At 40.1% G+C, this 24,764-nt stretch overlaps 1 protein-coding gene across 3 annotated transcripts in view; it reads right to left on the minus strand.

The window, feature by feature from the left end:
* Window positions 1-7,434: 7,434 nt before the first annotated feature.
* LOC126202950 (putative zinc finger protein 66) overlaps window positions 7,435-24,764 on the minus strand; it is a 282,869-nt gene continuing 265,539 nt past the window's right edge. For all 3 annotated transcript variants that reach the window (XM_049937057.1, XM_049937058.1, XM_049937059.1), the window contains one exon: window positions 7,435-8,102. In XM_049937057.1, coding sequence (XP_049793014.1) covers window positions 7,511-8,102 — 592 coding nt within the window. In that variant the 3' untranslated portion in view covers window positions 7,435-7,510. The remainder of the gene's footprint in view (window positions 8,103-24,764) is intronic.

The raw sequence follows: 24,764 nt of genomic DNA on the forward strand, positions 1-24,764 counted from the left end.
TGTGGGGTCATGTGCATACAATTCAACAAATTCCTGTACCTGCCTTTTCTGATACTGCAACACATCAATAAACTGCTGGCTGAAACAATTTGTGAAACTAAAGACATTCTGTTGCTAACTATCCAGTTACATAATCAGGCCAGAATTCTTCAACTTGACCATTTAGTAATATTTCAACTTATTTATCAGCTAACAGGTGGCAGATTAAACAAAATTATATCTGAAGCCCTTGATAAGGTTAAATCATTTTTTGCTTGATAAAAAATTGTTTTACAAAAATGTATCAAGTAGAGATAAAAAGGAATTGGCCAAGCAACATTCCTGCTGTGTTCAAAATCATGGTGAATCATTCGTCCTATATCAGCATATTAGTATGGTCATGTTAGCTTTCCTGCCTTAGGGTTACTGAACAGGAAGGGGTTAATAAAACCTTGGAAGGTATGTTCATGGAAGACTGTTCTTTTATATTATTCACTAAAAAACTGGATACTTTTGCTGATATAGATAAGGCAATTGCAGGTATAGAGAACCTCCTTGTTGTAGCGTAACAAGACAGCCACGCCACTCGGAAGTAGCCGAAAGGCACGCATTACTGACACAGGCTAGAGATAGGTCTGAAACAGGATACGTAATGAATGCTATAAAGAAAAGTACGTAGCTCCTGGAATACTTAACTTTAATCCATCCTTGTGGTACATGGCTCTTGACGATACAAGTGAGACTCTTTAGATACAAGCTATGTAAGGCTAATGGCGCCTTGCTAGGTCGTAGCCATGGACTTAGCTGAAGGCTATTCTAACTATCTGCTCGGCAAAGGAGCGAGGCTTCGTCAGTGTAGTCGCTAGCAAAGTCGTCCGTACAACTGGGGCGAGTGCTAGTCCGTCTCTCGAGACCTGCCGTGTGGTGGCGCTTGGTCTGCGATCACTGACAGTGGCGACACATGGGTCCGACATGTACTAATTGACCGCGGCCGATTTAAAGCTACCACCTAGCAAGTGTGGTGTCTGGCGGTGACACCACACTCCTGTTTAGTGACGAAAAGTGCGGCACTCCTGAATGCAAGTTTGGGCACTTTTCATTTGATAACAGAGTTTGTTTCTGCAACAGGCTATTTTGAGGCCCGATTTACTCAGTGCAGCCCTAAAACACATGGATCCAGCCAGCAGTATCTCTCTGCTCGATTATCAGTGATATTGTACAAATGTTCGCATTTCTAAATTTCCTCCTCCACATTTAGTTTTCAAGCAAAACTTTACTGTGCATTTTAGATTATGCGGTTAACAGTTTTTCTTTTTTTTTCAGAATGACAAAATACATTTGTTGTGAAGTCTAATTATATTCTGGACATTTTTAATGTTCAAGATAAAGTTGTTCCTTTTCATGTAGCTCATTTAAAAGGATTACAAGCCCACTAATTGCTTAAATTACTTTTTCAATTTTGCAATGTTGTGATTGACAAATTATGGGTAAAAAATAAAACTGAATGACAAATGCAGCTTACAGATCAAGTTCCTGTCCATTTAGGTTCCTATCATTTGTCGCTTCTCAAAATAAAGGAAGTACGTAAGATTATACATCAACTTTTGGCTGATGAAGTGATTAGACTGCCAGTTTCACCTTAACACGTCACCTATTTTTCTAGTGCCAAAAACAAGTGGCTCGGCTTATTAGCCAGTGGTGGATTATAGGACCCTCAACCAAAGGATGGTATTGGAATCCGTTTCCTTACCCAATATCCTAAACTGTTTCACTTGATTTGCTGTAGCTCAGTACTTTTCTATTCTTTTATCTTAATCAGAACTTTAAGTGAAGAATCTAATCCTCTAACCACATTTTGTGCTGGCTGGATTTGTTCGAATACAACCATGTCGCATTTACAGGATTCTGTTTTAGGTGAACTTTAGTATAGATGTGTTTACAACTATCTACACAAATATTGTTGTGTACAGTAAAATCTTTTCTGAATACCTTGATCATATTGGGCAGGTTTTGCACCATTTACACAAAGCCAGGTTAACTTAATGACAGTCAACAGATTTCAGGGTATCTATTACCAAAGTTCTGTTGTGTTGCTGTACGTGCTATGATGGTAAATTACAAATTTGCTTCCATAAGGAACTGGTTCAGGCTGTCTTTTCAATATATCACCAATCATTATGTGGAGGATATTTGGATATGTACATAACAATCATGAAAACTAAGGAGCATCAACTTGAGGAGCTTGAACTTCATTGTAAAGAAATTAGCCAGTCACCACTGTCAGGACTGAAGGTCGACTCACCCTAATTCAAAGTCCATCGATAATTAAAAGTCCATGGATAAACTTTCTGTTGATTATCTGGGGCCTTCTTCACTGCAGAAAAAATAGTAATACGTATACACTGAGGTGCGATATGCACATATACAGATGGCAGTAGCATTTCATACACAAGGTATAAACGTGCAAGGCATTGGCAGAGCTGTCATCTGTACTCAAATATTTCACGTGGAAAGATTTCTGTCATGATTATGACCGCACAATGGAAATTAACAAACTATGAATGTGGAATGGCAATTGGAACTAGATGCATGTGGCATTTCATTCCAGATATCATTAGGGAATTCAGTATTCCATGGTCCAACATGTCAAGAGCATGCTGAGGATAACAAATTTCAGGTATTACTTCTCACCATGAGCAACGCAGTGGCCGACAGCGTTCACTTAACAACAAAGAGCAGTGGCATTTGCTTACATTTGTCAGTGCTAACAGACACACAGCGCTGTATGAGATAACTGCAGAAATCAATGTAGTATGTACAATGAACATATCTGTTAGAACAGTGTGGCAAAATTTGGCATTAATGGGCTATGGCAGCAGACAACCCACACAAGTGACTTTGCTACCAGCACAACATTGCCTGCAGCACCTCTCCTGGGTCCATGACCATATTACATGGACCCTACATAACTGGAAAACAATGGCCTGGTCAAAGGGTTCCAATTTCAGTTGTTAAGAGCTGATGGTAGATCCAACAAAGCCATAGACCAGGTCGTCAATGAGGCACTGTGCAAGTTTGTGGTGGCTCCATAATGGTGTGGGCTGTGTTTACATGGAGCGAATGCTTTGGCCATCCAGATCGCCCAACAAGAATCCCATGGAACATTTATCTAGGTGCACAAAATCCTGCACCAGCAACATGTAGGGGCAGCATGGCAAATATCTACATGGGGGACTTCCGACGGCTTGTTGAGTCCATGCTACATCAAGTTGCAAAAGGAGGTCTGACACAATATTAGGAGGTATCCCATGAGTTTTGTCAACTCTGCATATTTTTTGTAGCTTAAACATTTACTACTTTTGTTTGGCTGGTTCTGAATAAAGCAATGGCAACTGGCATTTCTGTCCAGCATCTGGCAAAAATATTTTCTGTTTTTGGGCTGCCCAAGATTTTGGTAAGCAAGAACACACCCACTGTTTTGTCACAGGTATTTCAGAAATTTTGTTTTAATAATGCAGTTCCTCATATCAAAACAACACCATCCTTTGTCAAACAAGTCAACTGTAATCTGAAGTTCAGCCCCTGTTATTTTTCACTCTCAATCTCAAATGAAGTGGGACCATTCTATCAACTGATTTAATTTTACCTTAAATACTGCAGTTCATGGATAGGAGAACATCCGCTAAGTTATTGCTTATGTATGCTATTAATGCACCTATATGTAATTTGTGGTTGATAATGATGCTGACTCTACCATTGTCAAATAAAACTGGCAAACTGAAAAGAACAATATTTGCCCTTAGTGCCAGAGGGAGGCTGCAAGGTATGATTTGGGAGAGGTGCCTATCTCACTTAAAGTCCGTGACATTTAAAAAACGGCACATGACAGTCAGAAAATTTCAGCTAAAATGCTTCCCTCCTTTGTTGATCCTTATGTCTTCAAGGTTATACCCCCCCAGTCAGCTTTCTTGTCCAGGATCGAGCCATCAAGAAAAAGCTTAGCTACAAGTACGCTTAGGTTTGGACCTGATAACCTGAATGCTGAACAACAGCCTTTATCTTAACTAAAATCCCCCCCCTCCACACACCATACATTTCATTTTATGGGGGGAGAACTGAATAGTGCATACATTACAATTATTTCTGCCCCTCACAAAACCTCTCTGCTCATCATAGCTTCACTGGCATCTCACGAGAGGGAACATAGCCACACAATGGGCTGATTTAAACCCACATGATCTTCCTCCTGGCCTCAATGTTTGTCTGGTGGTCTGTATAGTAACTGGGGTTGTTCACTGAGGGCTGAGGTCCAGTTCATCATGTTATGGGTGGCTGTGGATGATGTGCCTACGATATCTTAAGGATTACAGCTTCCCTCTAACTTTGTGGTCACGAGTTTCAGCATTCAAAGTCAGCGTATTTCTTACTTCTGCTGCTTTGCTTTGTGGATGATGAGGTGCCAATTTTACTATACCGCTAAGGACTGGAGTCAAAAGAAAACTTGTGGGTATCTTTTATTATATGTGACTAAAGTTCTGGTTGTAGCTTATTCTTCAAGCAAGGCTTTGCTGTAGGGACTGAATTTGGGTTCTTGTCTGCAACACTAGCAAGGCTTTGCTGTAGGGACTGAATTTGAGTTCTTGTCTGCAACACCAGCAAGGCTTTGCTGTAGGGACTGAATTTGAGTTCTTGTCTGCAACACTATCTAGCTTTGAATAACTACCATTATTTTGGGCTTAGCCCCCAGTGTGGATCAGCATTCCAGGCTACCACTACAAGCCGGAGATATTTTAAGCCGGCGTGTAAAAGGCAAACAGGACTTAGATTTTAGTGTTGATTGTTTTATGAAAGCTTTATTTCTGCATTTATTTACTAACAAGAAATCAATCTTTAAATTATGTGCTTCCTTTTAAAGGATGACATGTTACAACTTGAAATAAGTTAACTTCTGAAAGAATTTGTTCTATTTTAAATACCCGGGTATCAAATAATGGGAGTTGTTCGTAAATTTAGCTCAGCACCTTACCAATCCTAGTTCTTTGCTCCCTGCCACTTCAACACAGTTAGTTTTCCATGACACTGTACCTGCACAGAAATGATTCAATCCATTGTTGCCAATGAAGGTGTCATCTAAACTTTCCACGAATTAAGTGGAGGAATGACAATGCTGAGAGAAACTTTTGTTGTAAATGCCTGAGTCACACCACAGTCATGATGAAAAGTTCAGGGCTATTGGCATTACTGCTGTCCCTCAAATGGTATGAAAGATGCAGTTTGCTGTTACAACTGATGGCAATATGAAGCTCAACATGCTGGATTAAGTCTGTGTTAGGAGCCTGGTTGCACTGTTTTGTCCGAATGTGCACCACCTCCGTCTCACCCTTGCCAGTAATTCCGTCTGTTACAATGACATGTCCCTTCAACCATAACATAATTCTGTTGCTACTTCTGCAAATATGTATACAATGGCAATCATAAATGTTTCCTTATCCCCACAAAAATATAAAGTTATGTAATTAATTTTTTGTTTATTTGCAGCTACGTCTGCAGCCCTGTAATGCATTGAAACAACCAGAATTTTTCCATGAGTATAACAAAATACACATAAACGTTGTTTTAAAACCACAATTTACTCCGTAAATAGCATATCAGACCAGATAGTTTTCCAAATCAGTAATTAATTAAATTTTACTGATGCCTATAGGTTGCTTTAAACATAAAAGTAGGAATAGCAAGTTGCTTAGCATCCAAATACTTATCAAGTACAGCTCTGAACAGATGAATGGTAAGCATTACCTTTGTAACAAATACATAGTTTTAATAATTTACTCTAGTGGGGGGGGGAAAAAAAAAGTTCAATTGAGACTAGACTTTGCCTCGACATTCCTGCATTGCAAGTGACTTGCTGTATTAAGATAGGCATTTGGCTGGTTTCATTTGACAGCCACAGGATATACATAACATAAAATTTTGTGTGTATATTTTTTAAAAGCAGTGAAAGGAAAGGAGGAGGATATTGGTGTTTAACGTCCCGTCGACAACAAGGTCATTAGAGATGGAGCAGAAGCTCGGATTAGGGAAGGATGGGAAAGGAAGTCAGCCGTGCCCTTTCAAAGGAACCATCCCGGCATTTGCCTGGAGTGATCTAGGGAAATCACAGAAAAATCAGGATGGCCAGACACGGGATTGAACCGTCGTCCTCCCGAATGCGAGTCCAGTGTGCTAACCACTGCGCCACCTCGCTCGGTACAGTGAAAGGAAAACCCACCAACAATGCCACAACCGTGGAGGAACTTGTCATGGGAATAAAGCAAAATTGTGTTCTTGCAAGGAGACGGACCCTTTTAATTCACTGTTACTTTCTGCAAGAATGGGCACAGAGCTTAAATAGCATTATGAAAATAAAGATAGGGCTGTTACATTCATTTCACTCAACCGAAATCTGCACCTTGGGCATGTGTTCTTACCTACTAGCAAGCTCCATGAACTGGAGCACACAGTTTTGTTGGCAGTCCGCTTCACATAAAGTGCATGCTTGGGGAGATATACAATGCATACTGAATTTTGTGGCTCAGTGCCACTACATCCACTAAGTTTAAATACTTAATCGTGACAGCAGGTACTCTCTCACTAACATTAAGTGGGAAATTTGGCAACTAATTTATTTTTCACCAATTAATAAAAATGACACAATGGCAAAGAAGTGTTTTTCCCTGTAATCATGTTTAAAAACTACCCACAGAGAATCCACACAACAATTATTAAGTGGGAAATATTAATTAGAGAAATTCAGCAGGTGGGGGAAAGGAACTGACAATTGAGTATGGGCTTTGCCTAAAATATAACAAATCGTATCTCACCTAAATATACTCAATCATATTTCACCTCAGATAGGGTTAACTGAAAGGTTCTATTGTTTAAAGAATTTCAAGAGTTGTCAGCAGTTTGGAAAATCTGAGAGTGTTTGTCAAGCAGTCCTCCCAGGTGTACAAGGTAATTGTGGAGATGTTCAGTAGCACGAGATGTTTCTTAAGACTGAAGTTAGTCATCATCAGTAACTGGTAAAGTTATTCTTACAATATGGGAAACTTTTGCTCCATAGGCAAGCAGTTAAGAACGGTTATTTCAGATTTTTGTAGGCTACTATTGTGACTTAATCGACACACTCACAACTCATTAGTAGAGGCCTCTTATTAGACCAGGTGACAATTGGCTAGCTGGAGCTTGCAGTGATGACAGAAATGGATTTCGCAATGAATAATAAAAATAAAAAACTTTATTTCTTTCTACGAAAGCTTAAGTATTTCAATTTTGGTGTGACTCTCGACTTAGGATAGTGTGTTCGAAACTTTCTATTTTCTCTCTGTGGAGATGTGCAAGCACATGCACACAAAATTACAGCTTCGCCTGCAGTATTTGTCCATAAAGTAACAAATAAAGATTATAAACACTGAATAGAAAACATAAATATCTTTTTCTTTATTTTATGCTGCATACAGTTAAAATTGATGCACGTCAAATATAAGGCAAACTACCTCATAATTGCTGTCCAATGGTTTTGCTTGTTTTTTCTCACCAAGTCCAGGGGCTTCTTTCCTTTTTTGTCCTTGGCACTTTTATCCGCACGAGCCCGCAACAGCACCTGTGCTATCTCCATCTGACACCACTTAGCTGCACAGTGTAGAGGTGTACTCCCATCCTTGTCCTTTGCATTGACTTCTGCAGAGTTTGATAAAAGCATATGTGCAATGTTAACGTAGCCCCAGGCTGCAGCCGAATGCAGCGGTGTACTCTGCCAGCGGTTTCTAATACTGACGTCAGCCCCTGCAAGGAGCAATAATCTGACAACCTCTTCATGCCCATTGTGTGTTGCCCAATGCACTGGTGTCCACTTGTCATGGTCCTGGGCATCTACATTTGCCCCTTCTTGTAGCAAACACTTCACAGCTTCTTCATGGCCATTCTCTGCTGCCAATAATAGAGCAGTCCTTTTTTTCTTGTCTTTTGTATCCACATCTATTCCTTGGGCTAAAAGTGCCTCTATGTCCTCCAAAGAACCACATTCTGCAGCACTGTGTAAGGTGTGTCTCATTTTCTGTGCACAACTTGCTCCAGCTGGATTCCTGCACGAAACAGAAACTCTTTTAACATCCTTGTGGTGATAAAACTCTCTCATATTTTATAAGTGCTGCTAAGTGAATACTTGCTATCATGAAGTATTTGTACTAGAAAATAAAAACATGCTTGATGAGCCCAGTGAAACATACTCTAATAAGACTATGTAGCTTATGTTAAATTAGCACTTTTACTGCGACTGACGCTTATAAGCGTCACAAAAAGCCACGAGCCAGTGCGGCTGACGCTTATAAGCATCCGCGCTCACTGTCGGATTACTCAGTCTAGTTGCAGCATCTAAGCTAGCATCAAAACGTGTAAACTTTTGTTTTGTGTGGTGAGTTATCGAACGTATATTGTTCGTAATGGCGGCTAATGATCCCACATCTGGACCTTACAATGTGAAAAGGAGCAGAAAAAGCGTTAAATTGACAGAGAAACAGTGACTTAGTGTACTAGACGACAGTGATTTTTTTGTGTAGTGAGGACAAGGCATACCACAGAGATTGTCATTTAGAGGCTGTAGAAGAATTGCAGAGTGATGATAGCGTGGAAGCACAGCTTTCGAATCTGTTTTGTGACAGTTCCGAATCTGACAATATGGATCACGATAATTGTGTGGAAATAGATGACGAAAAAGAACCCTACCTGTCACACGGAGATAATCCTGGTGAGTCCCGGCATAAAGAACCACATAATATGCAGTGTCATCCACTTACGAAGGAAGTAGTTTTGCAAATTCATCCTGCTGGCAATTCTCCTATGGATGCCTTCAGTTTATTGGTAACAGACGAATTGTTGCAACTTGTAGTTGACGAAACGAACGATAACACAGTCAACATATTGCCAAGCGAAAATACAAAAGAGGGATCTAGGGCACTCCACGATGCCGGGCCGCACTGGAGAGTTGCTCGCCTGCACCGATGCCGCAGCGAAAGTGTTAAGCAACTGCCTGCTATGACTAACACAACAAGCAAATTTGAGGGCACAGGGTGTTCTTGAATTCAGGTTTTCTCTTGACTGATAAAACACACTAGTTATATTAGTTACATTATCACATAAATACACTGGAATGTCAATTTTACATTCTTTGACTTTTTATGTTTATTGCAATTCTGTGCCATAAATTCATGGCCCCTGTGAAAAAGCATAAGATTAATGCTAAAAATTCCCTGATTTTACATGTCTTCCTTGTAAGGTTTACCTCAATTCCAAGTTCTTACTTGAAATCTAACCTGACTTCATCCCCTTTTCTTCCTATTGACATTTGATGTGACTGAGTGAGTTATAAGTTGCACAAAAGAGAGACGGTTCACACCATGGGTGGTGGCAGAGTTAACGGAATATTTTAGACTGTTGTGGAGAGGGGAGACATGAGAAAGGAAATTCTGAGGTAATTCATAATCGGTGTTACAAACACAACTTGCAACATTTAGCTTCACTGCACAATTATCATACAACTACTGCTAGGAAACTTCCTGGCAGATTAAAACTGTGTGCCCAACCGAGACTCGAACTCGGGACCTTTGCCTTTCGCGGGCAAGTGCTCTACCAACTGAGCTACCGAAGCACGACTCACGCCCGGTACTCACAGCTTTACTTCTGCCAGTACCTCGTCTCCTACCTTCCAAACTTTACAGAAGCTCTCCTGCGAACCTTGCAGAACTAGCACTCCTGAAAGAAGAGCACTTGCCCGCGAAAGGCAAAGGTCCCGAGTTCGAGTCTCGGTCGGGCACACAGTTTTAATCTGCCAGGAAGTTTCATATCAGCGCACACTCCGCTGCAGAGTGAAAATCTCATTCTGGAAACATCCCCCAGGCTGTGGCTAAGCCATGTCTCCGCTATATCCTTTCTTTCAGGAGTGCTAGTTCTGCAAGGTTCGCAGGAGAGCTTCTGTAAAGTTTGGAAGGTAGGAGACGAGGTACTGGCAGAAGTAAAGCTGTGAGTACCGGGCGTGAGTCGTGCTTCGGTAGCTCAGTTAGTAGAGCACTTGCCCGCGAAAGGCAAAGGTCCCGAGTTCGAGTCTCGGTCAGGCACACAGTTTTAATCTGCCAGGAAGTTTCATATCAGCGCACACTCCGCTGCAGAGTGAAAATCTCATTCTGGGAACATCCCCCAGGCTGTGGCTAAGCCATGTTTCCGCTATATCCTTTCTTTCAGGAGTGCTAGTTCTGCAAGGTTCACAGGAGAGCTTCTGTAAAGTTTGGAAGGTAGGAGACGAGGTACTGGCAGAAGTAAAGCTGTGAGTACCGGGCGTGAGTCGTGCTTCGGTAGCTCAGTTGGTAGAGTACTTACCCGCGAAAGGCAAAGGTCCCGAGTTCGAGTCTCGGTCAGGCACACAGTTTTAATCTGCCAGGAAGTTTCATATCAGCACACACTCCGCTGCAGAGTGAAAATCTCATTCTGGGAACTACTGCTAGGTTGTGGCAGCAATGGAAAAACAGGACAGTCGACACAAAGTGCTCCGGACCGAGCCAATACGTGACAAAGGAGCCCAGCTGCCACATTTTCTTGTGTCACTTTTAACTCGGTCTCATCTTTTTGCATGTATTTCTGATGTACTGTATTCAGCAAAAAGATCAACTGTCAACCTTTTAAATTCAAACACTAAGTCTCAAAGAATATGCTTGATCGGAATCAGAGAAATGGCCATTTGTGACTAGTGAGCTCTTATTGACTGGTGACATGTGACATCACCCAACAGCCAGTGCAGCCACCACACCACATGAACACACATAATAAGTTTACAGACCAAAGCCTCTGAAACAGTCAAAATTCCTAATGTACTGGATTACAAACAAGCACAGAATCTATAAATCAAAGTCAATGTGAGTATTTCATTCTTATCCTCCTACGTAACAATTTACCAACACTCATAACATCAACTAACATAACCAGATCACAAACAAAAAAGAAATTTCCAAATTTTACAACATATAACAGATCTATTAGGAAAGAAGAGTGGGTTTTGCCACTAGTAATACTGTAGGGTACGTAATTGAAAAGACTGTCATTTCTTCCGATGATGTACAAGATACTTGAGCCACTTCCGAAAACACTACTCCCACAAATTATACCTTAAAACATGCAGTTTTGAGGGTTCTTTTATTTCATGTTCACCGCAAAAATAGCAAAAATTTGTAGCCTACATGGTGAAATAATCTGAAAACTGTGTAATACAGTCAAAACTGCCTCATTTTAACAAGTCGGATGTTTGTTTTCCACCTTCAACCAATAGCAGTATAGCACAGTGACATCATGCTAATGCAGTGACTTCTCACATATACAGTGACTAACAGTGAGCTTACTTGGTGGCTTGTTCCAAAGTACAGCTAATGTGATTGGCGTATAGGAAACTGAATGACCACAGCTTCCACTTAGGTTCCCCTACTACTTGCATTAATTTTACTTACAGTAGTTCTGCTCAGAGCCTGCTGTCAGAATACAGAAGGTATCGTGCCTCTACCAACTGCAATCAATGTAGAATACTCCATTTGGCATGTGTGGCACCACAATTAACAGGACATATTCAGTGAACAGTCGTGCAATGGCTTTTTCGTCATTGTTGCCATCCTCAATGGTGTTTAATGCACTATGATGGAAGACAGATTGTTGTAAATGAAACACCCTGAAAACACGTCATGGCTTAATTTTATTTTATATTCAGTGATATAAATAAGTACGTGTGTATATGCACACTTTCACAAAACCTGCTGTGTTTATGCTACAGCAAGCGACGAGTTCAAAGTGCAAACAGCACGTGTTGGCAATACTTCAGAATGCTCCACTTCGGCTACTCTGCACAATCTGTGTCACAATGGACAAAGAAAAGTTTACAAGCAATACACTAGAGGTCGCTGCACCCATGTCACCAAGGTATGCTGCACTGCCAATGGCTACAAAAGGAAAACACACAACCCCACACATTAGATTCCAACACCTTTCACCATACTTCACGGTTTTCAATTTGATTCACCATGTTCATCAATTTTTGTTTTCTTCTGAGTTAATGCAAAGGAAAGCTCTTTCAAAAATGTGTGTTTTGCTAGATAATTTGTGGTCACAGCACGTCAGAAAATAGCTCAATTACCTTGCACCCAGATGCCAATTTCAATTTTTTGACACATTTTTACTTGCTGTTACACATCTGTGATTTTTCAAGAACTGTTGAAATTCATTACCACAAATTATTGTACAAACATTGTACTGTACATTTAATTTCCTTCACTTATACAGATTTTGTGCATTGTATTGGTGAGAATTATCATATATGCCAATTACATGTCTTTGCTCACATTTTGGGAGTTTTAAGGTTTTCCTTAAGTCTACATTTTCCTCAATTTTGCAATTTTTAAGTCTAGACCACACAAACATGTAAAATAAGCGTTTCACTACACATATTAGAGACAGCAATAATTAATCATGTTTTATCGGCCGTACTGCTGAATTTCAAGACTGAGAGAAAAATATATTTCTTGACAAATTATTTTCATTTTTGAGAAAGAAACATTGCAGTACAACTATTATTATTTTTATTATTATTATTGTTATTAGTTAATATAAGCAAATGTGACATTTCCAATCATGAGGGAACTTTAAGTTCAAACAAATGTTCAAAACGAGAAAACTAATTGTATAATAGTCTCAGTATCAATTCCTAAATCATAAGTTCGGGTAAATCACTAATCTCTTGAAGCAACTTTTACAAATTTATTCTTTTTCTTTAAGTATTTCAGTTTTTACTCTACATTGCTTTTATTCACACTCTATAACAGATGCCAAAATTATGTCTTCTGTTGGAAAAAAGATCATGTTGTACATATCCTTATGTGCCTGACATGTTCTATTAATTCAGAAAGGCTTTTCTATAAGAAATTAGCCACTTATTAGGCCACTCAGCAGATTGTATTTTTTATGATTTTAAAATGTACTTGTCAGCTAGCTTTCAAGCCACAATAGGTTCAGCATCAGATGGTAGAGACTTAACAGAAACTTCCTACTTTCTATACAACAGCAGTTAAGTCATTGCTAAAGACACAATTATAGGATTACATGACATCACCATGATCCCAGTGACTAACTACATTTAGTACAAAATACATATTGCCTGAAAATAGCCACCATCAGTGTGCTGTGGCTGCAATGATGGTTAATGGTCAAATAAAAGTTTTAAAAACATTGGGACCTGACTGGCTGCAGTTTACACACAAGCTATCTGATAATTAACTGCAGTCACAATGTCATCCACAGGAAAAATGTTTGTCACATTTAACTGCTAAAAAAATTACAGTGGAACCTCGCTTAACAAGCACCTCCCGTAATGCACAATTGACATAATGAGCAAAACAAATTGTAAAAAAATGAGTGACTTAATGAGCAATGTTTCACATAACAAGTGACAAGAATTTAGTGTGACGTCACCATCCATTCATGCACTGTGGGGAGAGTGTTCATAATATTAATACCTCCCACTGTCGGCAACAGCATATGAACAATATCTTTAGTACGTACTGCAGTCTGGGTTTAGTGCTCTTTCTGCTACCATCTTAGTGCAGTTTGTGATCACACAGTTTCCTAAACTTATGTTCACACAGTGTTTTTTTGTGCACAAATTTTGGTAACTATTATTTAATGTCCTTGAAGATAAGCAGCAAGAAGACGACCATAAGAGAAAGAAAACTACTTTCAAAATGAAATGTAAAATCATTAAAAACCGCGAATGTGGTGTGAGCATTTCTGATTTAGCACGCACATACAATTGGTCTACAGCAAGTATTTGCACTATCCTCAAAAACAAGGACAAGATTAAGGAGACAGATGCTTCAAAGGGAGTGACAAGAGTAGCTAAACAACAGTTTCATATTCTGGACCATGTCTAAAGATTGTTCCATATATGGGTAAATGAAAAGCAATTGCAAGTCGACACTATTAATGAGAACATCATTTGTGAGAAGGTGAAATGATTTTCGCTGATCTCATTAAGAAGACGCCAGGATCATCAGTGGCCGAATAAGTGTTTAAGAGAAGCCATGGATGGTTCGAGAAGGTTAAGAGAAGAACCGGCATCCACAGTGTTTTGAGACATGGTGAAGCAGCCAGCATCGACACAAAGACAGCGGAGAACTTCATTAGCAACTTCAAGATGCTCATAGACTCTGAGGGTTTCTGTCACAACAGGTTTGTAATTGTGACAAGATAGGTCTATTCTGGAAAAAAATGCTAAAGTGTATACTTGTAACAGCACAGAAGAAAGCATTGTGCGGTCACAAGCCAATGAAAAGTCATCTCACACTGCTATTCTCTGCCAATGCAAGCAGTGATTTGAAAATTAAATTGCTGCTTCAAGAAGTGTAAAGTCCAGAAGAGCAGGTTAAATGTGATGTGGGGGTCCAACAACAAGGCTTGGGTGATGCGTGATATTTTTTGTAATTGGATCAATAAAGTATTTGGTCCTTCGGTGAAAAAATATTTGCTTGAGATGAATTTGCCACTCCATGTCTTGCTTGTTATGGACAATGTTTCTGCCCATTCTCCAGGCCTACAAGATCACCTCCTTGAAGAATTTCAATTCATCAAGATCCAATTTCTGCCTCCAAACACCACTCTGTTACTCCAGCCTATGAACCAGCAGATTATTTCTAACTTTAAGAAGCTGTACACTAAAGCACTCTTCAAGCACTGCTTTGAGTTGACTAAAGCTACCAATCTTACTCTCAGAGAATTTTGGAAATATCACTTCACGATCAAGATGATCGAGAAGGTATGGGATGGGTTTACCAAGAGAACTCTCACTTCTGCTTGGAAGAAGCTTCGCCCGGAGTGCATTGTCGAAAGTGATTCTGAGGCATTTGAGCCAGTACCTGTGGAGCCTGTAGTCAACAAGGTTGTGTCTTTGGCCAAGAGCATGGACCTGTGGAAGATCACAGCCAATAAATGACCACTGAAGAGCTTATGAAATTGCAGTGCGTTTCACACCAGGAAGTTTCTGTGGAAATGATTTCTTCTGAGGAGGAGGTGATGGTAACAGCAAAGCAGCAATCTTCGGGCACAATAAGAGAAATATTGAAAGCATGGGAATCAGCTGCATCGTACGCTGACAATCATGACTCTAATAAAGCAGTGGCTACACGAGCTGTAAATTTATTTGACAATATTGCTATATCGCATTTTTGCCAAGTGTTGAAGCATCGGCAGAAACAATCAAGTATAGATAATTCCTAGTAAAAAAGAATTAATTATATAGTGTGGATAACAAATAAATAATACTGTATGTATAATTTTCTTTGAATAAATGTCACAAATAAGACAAAACTTTTAGTACTTTTTCTGCATAGAATCCATTATCATATTTTACATTAATTTACATAGGATAAATTAATCAAAATATCCACGGGTGTACTGCCGGTCTAAAGTGTCCAACGGGCACAATATTTCGGCGATCATACATGTCGCCATCATCAGGTGAACTGACGGACTGAGCTCCTGTGAACGTGCCGGCACGGAGATCCGTACACAATGGCTGCTCAGGTGGAACTGGGTTCGGTCGCGGCGGCGGCGGATTTAAATGCCCTCCGCCCGCGGCGCGCTCACTCCGCCGTCCGCGCCCCGCGCCACGGTCGCGCGGGGGAACAGATTGCGACGGCGTCTGAGATGACGTCGGTGTGATGGCTCCGTCCGCCGTGGTCGTCACAACTATACATTTGCTCGATTTACTCTTGATTAACCCAATCGCTGGTTCCCAAGCCTTGCTAAGATTATAGCCACAGTCACAATTTATGAGGTCGTCATTGGTGCGAATTTCGATGGCCTCTCTAACAACGCTGTCCCAGTATCTCGACGTCTGTACCAGAATGGGATAAATTGTTTCACTTAATGGGTGTTTTGTATTACGAGCAAGATTCTGGAACGAATTATGCTTTGTATGCGAGGTTCTGCTGTATTGCACTGTCCTCAACATCACTCTTAACGATACTGTGACAGAAGAAAAGCACTGTGTACAGCCAGCTTTACATGGTAGGGAAAGTAAAACTCACGTTTCTTCCATCCAGAACAGGACAATGCAGTTTGTCTACACTGTTCAGTTTGTCAACATGCAGCAAAGGGTCATCTGAAGATTATCTCACACATGTACTGTCACTTTATGGCAAGAAAAATAGTCAATATTGGAAACTGCCTGCCAAATTGGTGAACACTAAGGTGAAGGCATTAGTTAGTTAGTTTTCATGTTCCATGGATCATTTTGCATGGTAGATCATAATGATGTGAAATTAGTCATTTTACATTCACATTACAAATTAATCTGTACATATGGTTACATTCTGAACATTTTTTTCCCAAAATGAAAAATATATATACATACATGTGAGTTAGTAGGTGTTACTCACCACCTTCTATACATTACATTAATAGCAATTCTTGTATGGACTATGATTTGTCAAGGAGAAACTTTCTCAATTAATTTTCAAACTTTACTTTGCTGTCTGTCAGAAACTTTATATCACTGGGTAAGAGATCAAAACTTTTGTTGCAGTGCAGTGCACACCTTTTTGTGCTAAAGACAATCTTAATGTGGAGTAATGAATGTCATTTTTCTTTTGGGTATTGTAATTATGTACATCGTTATTCCCTTTGAACTGTAGCAGATTATTTACAGAAAACTTCATGAGAGAATAAATATACTATGAAGCAGCAGACAGAATGCCCAACTCTTTAAACAGAGTCTGCTCTTTGAACAGATGTCTACAAGACAATCGTGGGTGAGCAATGCATATTATTCTTACAGCATGTTTTTGCACAATGAAGACTTTCTTTCTTGAATATGAGTTACTCTAGAACATTATTTGACAAAAATATCAAAACATATAAATTTACTGATCTGTCTCTCCCAATGATTTGCAATGATTCTAAGTGAGAATGAGGCAACTAAGTTGTTTTAGTACTTCCAAAATGTGCTTTTACCAATTTAAATTCCCATCAATATGGACACCTCAGAATTTTGAAGTTTCGACCTTATTTATTGTTTTCTTGCCATGCATTACACTTATCATTGGTGAAGTATCCCTAGATATTCAAAACTACCCCTAGATATGCAGAACTGAATGTGTTGCATCTTTTTAAAACTGAGGGTGAGACCATTAGCACAAAACTAGTTAATGATACTTTTAAAGACTTTGTTCACCACTGCTCCTGTTTCTGTGTGTACGCTTGAATTGATTACAATACTGGTGTCATCTGCAAAAAGAACTAATTCTGCTTGTTTTATATTAGACAGAAGTTCATTTATATACAACAGTGGACCTAAGATTGAACCTTGTAGAATACCATATGTGATTTCTCTCAAGTTAGGAATGTCCCCTGACTATAATGATTGAATTACTGAGTACAACTTTCTGCATTCTTTCGCATTCTGCTGCTATTGTGAGAGAAAAACCACTGAGGATCTGTCTCATTGGGGTTGTCCACAGTCAACAACACCAACCCATAATCACTATCTAGAAATCATAATTTGTAAGCGTCATGAGAAGAATCTAACAGAATGGTGCACTGCTGTTTTGGAGACAAGTGAAAGGGCTGTGTTGACCACACAATATAAAGCTGCATTCTCATGATCTATTTGGTCTATACAGATCCGTTACAAACAACAGTACAAACTCCCCCCCCCCTCTCCCGCTTCTTCCACAAAAACTGTGGGGGTGCAAAGAAGGCAAGTAAGAAAACAGCTGGAGTGGTACTTCAATCAGTGGTACTGGGTTCTCTTCACTAGCAGGAGAACGATTTGTGTGATGATCGCTGGAGAGTGGGAATAGGCCAAGTACCAACACATACCCCTGGCACAAAGTTTCACAGACTCAGAAGGAAGGTGGGACAGGCATTTTTTGGCCAATATCATTCACGGATGTCAAACACTTCTCGTTGCTATTGAAGTTAATTTGAGGGCTGTGCGGAATTGGTAGGGGATGCTCCAATCTTTTGTGCAGCCATACATCATGGTGATGAACTGTACTTTCAAGACTGCAATACACATGAATGGCATTGTGCCCTTCCAAACACCTTCCACAGCCAAAAGGAGGCAGAAATCAAATGAATGGAGTGACGTGCAGTATCTGCTGGGCTACAGTGAGCGTGTTTGGAATTAGTTAAAACTTGCAGCTTGCATTGTTGCTGAAACTCTCTTTACTAACTGGAGGACCTCAAAATAGTACTATCATTTTGATCACCTTGTGGACAGCACACCAGCGAGGATCCAAGCATGTTACCTACAATGCAAGGGATGCAGGAGTACAGTATTCAGCGTCATAACTTTGTCAAGACAAAAGGGTAAGCACATTTGCTCCAACACTGGTTTCTTCTTGCAAATGTTTCTGCACAAGAATTAAACTATTTCTACAATAATGAACATTAACTGTTTTTCCTCTAGAGATAAATTGCAATCCCCAATTCAACTGCCATCAAAAACAATGAGCATTACTTTCAAATGGTTTGAGGCCACAACCCACTGTAATGACTGACCTTGTCTAACAAAGGGTGTTCAAGGACTACCCCTCTTTGATTTTCTTCATGTTTGTAGAATTTCAAGCTCTGTGCCCAGACATCAATTTTCTAAAGCAGTACAATGAAAAAAAAAAAAAAAAAAAAAATCACCTTTGAGGTTAATAAGATTCAAAGCACCATTAAGTAGAGAAAAAAAAAATATTCTCAACTATTAAAGTAGTCACTGGTAGTAAGGTCAGTACAGATTACAATGTGAAATAATTTAGGTGAAGATAAATGTTAAACATGAAAAACATGCTCCATTAAGTTTCGGAAATGCAGCCGCATGTATTCTGCTTCTTCTTCTAATATTTCGGCTGTATACCTTTCAGCCATCTTCAGAGAGAGCCGTACGACTGACGCTCCAGCGCTCGCTCCATCCTTTTAAACTCGCGGACCGCGCCACTGCGCATGCGGCCACAGATAAACAAGGCGCCAGTGATGTTGATTGGCGGCAAAGACGTACAATATGCATGAGTTACGTCTGTGAATGCGCATTCGATCCATGCTGGGAGGTCGATATATTACTGGGAGCTGAACTGTAGCGACATCTTTGTAAGTTCAATATTGAAAGTGCCGGATTCCATGATTTATCTAATGTGAAACCGCTGTCTCTATTAATTAAATTCTTCGTCAAGCGGATTTCAATGGCCTCTTTTACTACGGAGTCCCAGAAAGATGAAACAGAAGTCAGAATTTCGACATTTTCATATACCATAGAGTGACCAGAATCAATACAATGCTCTGCCACAGCCGATTTACTGGGTTGTAAGAGCCGAGTGTACCTGCGATGTTCCGTACACCTCTCTTGGACTGTACGATTCGTTTGTCCGATGTATAAAAGGCCACATTCACATGGTATCTTGTAAACTCCAGGCTTGCGGAGTAGTAAGTCATCTTTAACGGAACCCAGGAGTGCAGCCGTCTTCGCCGGTGGACGAAAAATCACTTTTACTTTATGTTTAGTGAGGATCCGTCCTATTTTGGATGAAAGGCTTCCCACATACGGCAGGAAAGCCATGGATTTAAATGTTTCCTCGTCATCTTCTGCATTCCTTATGGACACCTTAGGTTTTATTTGTAGTGCCTTACGTATCTGTTGTGGAGAATACCCGTTGTCCTCAAAAACTCTCTTCAGATGTAAAAGTTCGTCTTTTAAACTACTTTCATCAGATATGACGTGTGCTCGGTGGCCGCATGCGCAGTGGCGCGGTCCGCGAGTTTAAAAGGATGGAGCGAGCGCTGGAGCGTCAGTCGTACGGCTCTCTCTGAAGATGGCTGAAAGGTATACAGCCGAAATATTAGAAGAAGAAGCAGAATACATGCGGCTGCATTCCCGAAACTTAATGGAGCAGTCATTGCGCCGCGAAACCCTGAAGATTCACATCAAGTACCTCTTCGGGGAGGAGATGGTTTTATGTGTTCGACGATTGGACGAGCTACGACATTTGAGAGCGAGATTACTGAGCTCTTTAAGATTTTTACTGAGGTGCCGTGACCATGGCATTATTCTGAAGTTTGCCAGGTTAGTACATTTTATAAAATCGACTTCCATGAATAAGATTTTAATTAAAGCTGGCTCTGCTATCGTTAAGGAGAGGATCCGATTTACACGAAGGAAGCTGGATCTTGTTTCTCAAGAACTTTATCGTCTGCACCTGAAGATGTCTGTGGAGTTACCCAGCAACTCTTGGAACTGGATAGATGGTACAACATGGGCCAAATCAGACTGGGTTCGTGAGGTAGCGACATCAAGACAGACTGCAAATTCAGCCGACTTGAGCCATCTCCACAGCAAGAAAGTATCATTCGACGCTCCGTCATTAATATGACGGATAGAGATTTGGACGATGCTACGATGATGGTCTTAAGCAAAGGACTGAATTTTGCACCCACGCCAAAGGTTTTGCCTATACCTGCATTCATCAGTGCCGTTGAAGAAGCTGTTCGACCACTTTCTACGGATTCTGCAGATGAAATAAGACGCGAAACGTGTCGAGCCGTTATGAAGGCTCGCCCACAAAGAAGCAATATATCTGTGGCAGAGAGGACTGCACTACGTATGCTCCGCCAAGATACCGAAACGGTGGTTCTCCCTGCTGATAAAGGTAATGCCACTGTCTTAATGTCACGTGACAACTATCATGATAAGATATACAGCTTATTGAATGATAGTATGTACCGGAAGATCAGTAAGGACCCCACCAACAAGGGGGTAAGGAAGACGGCGTCGGTTTCGAATGCCTCCCCATTTCCACCGGAAGTCATACGAAGACTGAAACCAAGTGGTGCAGTGCCTCCAAGGCTTTATGGACTCCCAAAGATCCATAAGAAAGACGTTCCTCTACGTCCTATCGTGAGCAATATTGGTTCTCCCAACTATGATTGTGCCAAGCACCTGGCGTCACTATTGAGGCCGCTTGTGGGAAAATGTGATCATCATATAAGGAACTCTGCAGATTTCATTGGCAAATTAAAATCTTTGAAACTGAACACCTCTGATCTATTAGTCAGCTTTGATGTAGTGTCGTTATTTACTAAGGTACCTCTCTCTGAATCTTTAGATCTCATTGGAAAAAGTTTTGATAAGGAGATTTTAGCTTTGTTTCACCATGTGATGACCTCCACATACTTTTTATTTAATAACGACTTTTTTGAACAGACTGACGGTGTTGCCATGGGTAGTCCTTTGTCACCCTTGGTGGCCAATTTATTTATGGAGGACTTCGAGGAGAAGGCCCTGGAGTCTGCTAGTTTGAAGCCTACAGTTTTTTGGAGGTACGTTGATGATACCTTTGTAGTGTGGCCCCATGGCGAGGACAAATTGCAGGACTTCTTAAACCACCTGAATTCCATCCATGGACAAATTCAGTTCACAATGGAAGTGGAAAAGGAGGGATGTCTTCCATTTTTGGATGTCTTGGTTCGGCGCAAAGAAGATGGCACTTTGGGTCATGCAGTATATCGGAAACCGACCCATACGGACTTATATTTACATGCAAATAGCTGTCACCATCCTTCGCAGACGACTAGTGTTCTAAGAACTTTGGTACACCGAGCACACGTCATATCTGATGAAAGTAGTTTAAAAGACGAACTTTTACATCTGAAGAGAGTTTTTGAGGACAACGGGTATTCTCCACAACAGATACGTAAGGCACTACAAATAAAACCTAAGGTGTCCATAAGGAATGCAGAGGATGACGAGGAAACATTTAAATCCATGGCTTTCCTGCCGTATGTGGGAAGCCTTTCATCCAAAATAGGACGGATCCTCACTAAACATAAAGTAAAAGTGATTTTTCATCCACCAGCGAAGACGGCTGCACTCCTGGGTTCCGTTAAAGATGACTTACTACTCCGCAAGCCTGGAGTTTACAAGATACCATGTGAATGTGGCCTTTTATACATCGGACAAACGAATCGTACAGTCCAAGAGAGGTGTACGGAACATCGCAGGTACACTCGGCTCTTACAACCCAGTAAATCGGCTGTGGCAGAGCATTGTATTGATTCTGGTCACTCTATGGTATATGAAAATGTCGAAATTCTGACTTCTGTTTCATCTTTCTGGGACTCCGTAGTAAAAGAGGCCATTGAAATCCACTTGACGAAGAATTTAATTAATAGAGACAGCGGTTTCACATTAGATAAATCATGGAATCCGGCACTTTCAATATTGAACTTACAAAGACGTCGCTACAGTTCAGCTCCCAGTAATATATCGACCTCCCAGCATGGATCGAATGCGCAGTCACAGACGTAACTCATGCATATTGTACGTCTTTGCCGCCAATCAACATCACTGGCGCCTTGTTTATCTGTGGCCGCATGCGCAGTGGCGCAGTCCGCGAGTTTAAAAGGATGGAGCGAGCGCTGGAGCGTCAGTCGTACGGCTCTCTCTGAAGATGGCTGAAAGGTATACAGCCGAAATATTAGAAGAAGAAGCAGAATACATGCGGCTGCATTCCCGAAACTTAATGGAACAGTCATTGCGCCGCGAAAACCTGAAGATTCACATGAAAAACATGGGTCATCAAGTGATATTTTGGACCCTTGTCCCACAGAAAAGTAGCGGTGAAATCTTTGAGGAGAAATTTGGAGAATACTTTGTGTGGTTTTCCTGGTCAAGTTATAGTATTAGGTAGAGATTGCAAATTAAGAGTTATAGACTGGGAGATTTTACAGATCTGGGCACATCATAGGGACAGGGAACTGTGTGAAACTATTCTAAGTGCTTTACACAAAAATTACCCAGAGCCATTAATCATGAAGTTAACATCTTAGATCTCCTTGTGAAAAACACACCCAAACTCTTCATTTCAGCGTAGAACAGGGAATCAGTGATCATAAGCCCATTGCAGCATCACTCAATACAGTGGTAAACAGCAATATCAAGGAACGTAAGGATGATATTTCTGCTGAGTAAGAACAACAATAAGCACACTGCAGATTACATGAGCAAAAACCTCAAGAATTTCATCTTCAGCACTGACACATCAATGGACAAAGTTCAAGAGTGTTGTATAATTAGCTGACAAATACAGTAATGGCATTGTACTCATTTTGTCAGTTTTCAGTCAGAAACAAAAACAAAAAAATTAACTATGTTTGTAGTGAAGTAATGAAAAAAAAAAATTTCTTCTCTTGAAATTATGAAACAGTCATACAAAAAAAATATGCATACTGTATAAATGTGTAAGTACAGTATCCAAATTAAGGAACATAATCCCAGACAGTTTATGTAAGCTGGGCACAGCTGCTTTGCTTATCTACAACACAATTTTGTAAATGTCTCTAAGGCAACAGCTCTTCAAGTTCTATAGACAGCTACTGTTTTCGCCTAATGCTGTTTGTGCTTCACAGTCGAAAGCTGTCAAAAGTGCTGCAAGATGTCATGGATTTACTTAATTTGAATCGACTGTACGAGTGTCTCAGTAGTTAAGAATAAATTTACTAAAACTTTATGCATAATGTGGCAAATTTTCATGCATCTCAGTCCCATCTCCTGAAATACACGTGGCACAATGACATCCTTTTGTAGATGTTTTTAGCAGTAAATGTGGATACAGCCTGCAAACTTTGTTGTGAATACAGTAACACAGACATAATATATGTAAACATCATGCATGCTGTCACAGTTTTTCACACATCTCATTTGTTTATGACATCACATTTCCTAAACTATGTCAGGTATTTGGTTCATTTCTTCACAGCAATTGTTGCCTGGCAGCAGTGGGTATGTGTACTATGTTTAGTTGAAACCACTCCAGTGATTTACGAGTAGGTGTGGTAAACACACACACACACACACACACACACACACACACACACACACTCTTTTATGATATGTACATGAATGGAAATGCTTTATAAGGACACCACACAGCAATTGGATTTTTGTAACTTTTTGTATTTATGGTATGGAAAGTTCAAAACTCATATCAACATCCCAAGGTAGTTCCGTGCAAACTCTATAAAATTCTCGACGAAATCAACTTTGAAGATTTCCAAGTATGGTTACCAGCTTAAGGTAAGGTCAATTTTTCGACAGACAGTGTCGCTCTGTGGCAGCATGCTCACCTATCAAGCAGATGGGCTGATTTTGATTCCTGGAGGGTGCAAATTTTTCAGCGGTGCATGTTCTACAAACATTTCCAAGAAGCATAAAATGCAAAACGATGGAAAATAAGTCTACTAGAGAGTTTCATTTTGGCCATAATTTTTTATATTTTTCTATTTAGTTTGAATACCTACATCATTTGAATATACCATCAATCAAAAATATGCTAATTAACACATATCTAATTGTCATGTTTATGAAAAAATACATGTCATCTTATTTTCAACTACATATCACACACAAAATCGTAAATTCTTAATTACCAATCTTTTATATAAGATTATTAATAAAGATGGTTTAAATTTTAAAAAATCATTTTACATTAATTTGTTTTCATCTTTAGGTATTTTAATTTTCATGGAAATGCTCATAAAACATGCACCTTTGTTTAAAAATTTAGCGGAGCCAGGAATCAAACCCGGAGCACCCATGTATCAGGCAAGCATTGTACCACAGAGTCACGCGATTCATCAAAAGAATGATATAGCCTTCTGGTATTAAAGGCACTGGTTTTCTC

Source organism: Schistocerca nitens, chromosome 9, assembly GCF_023898315.1.
Source record: "Schistocerca nitens isolate TAMUIC-IGC-003100 chromosome 9, iqSchNite1.1, whole genome shotgun sequence".
In the NCBI taxonomy this organism is placed as follows: Eukaryota; Metazoa; Arthropoda; class Insecta; order Orthoptera; family Acrididae; genus Schistocerca; species Schistocerca nitens.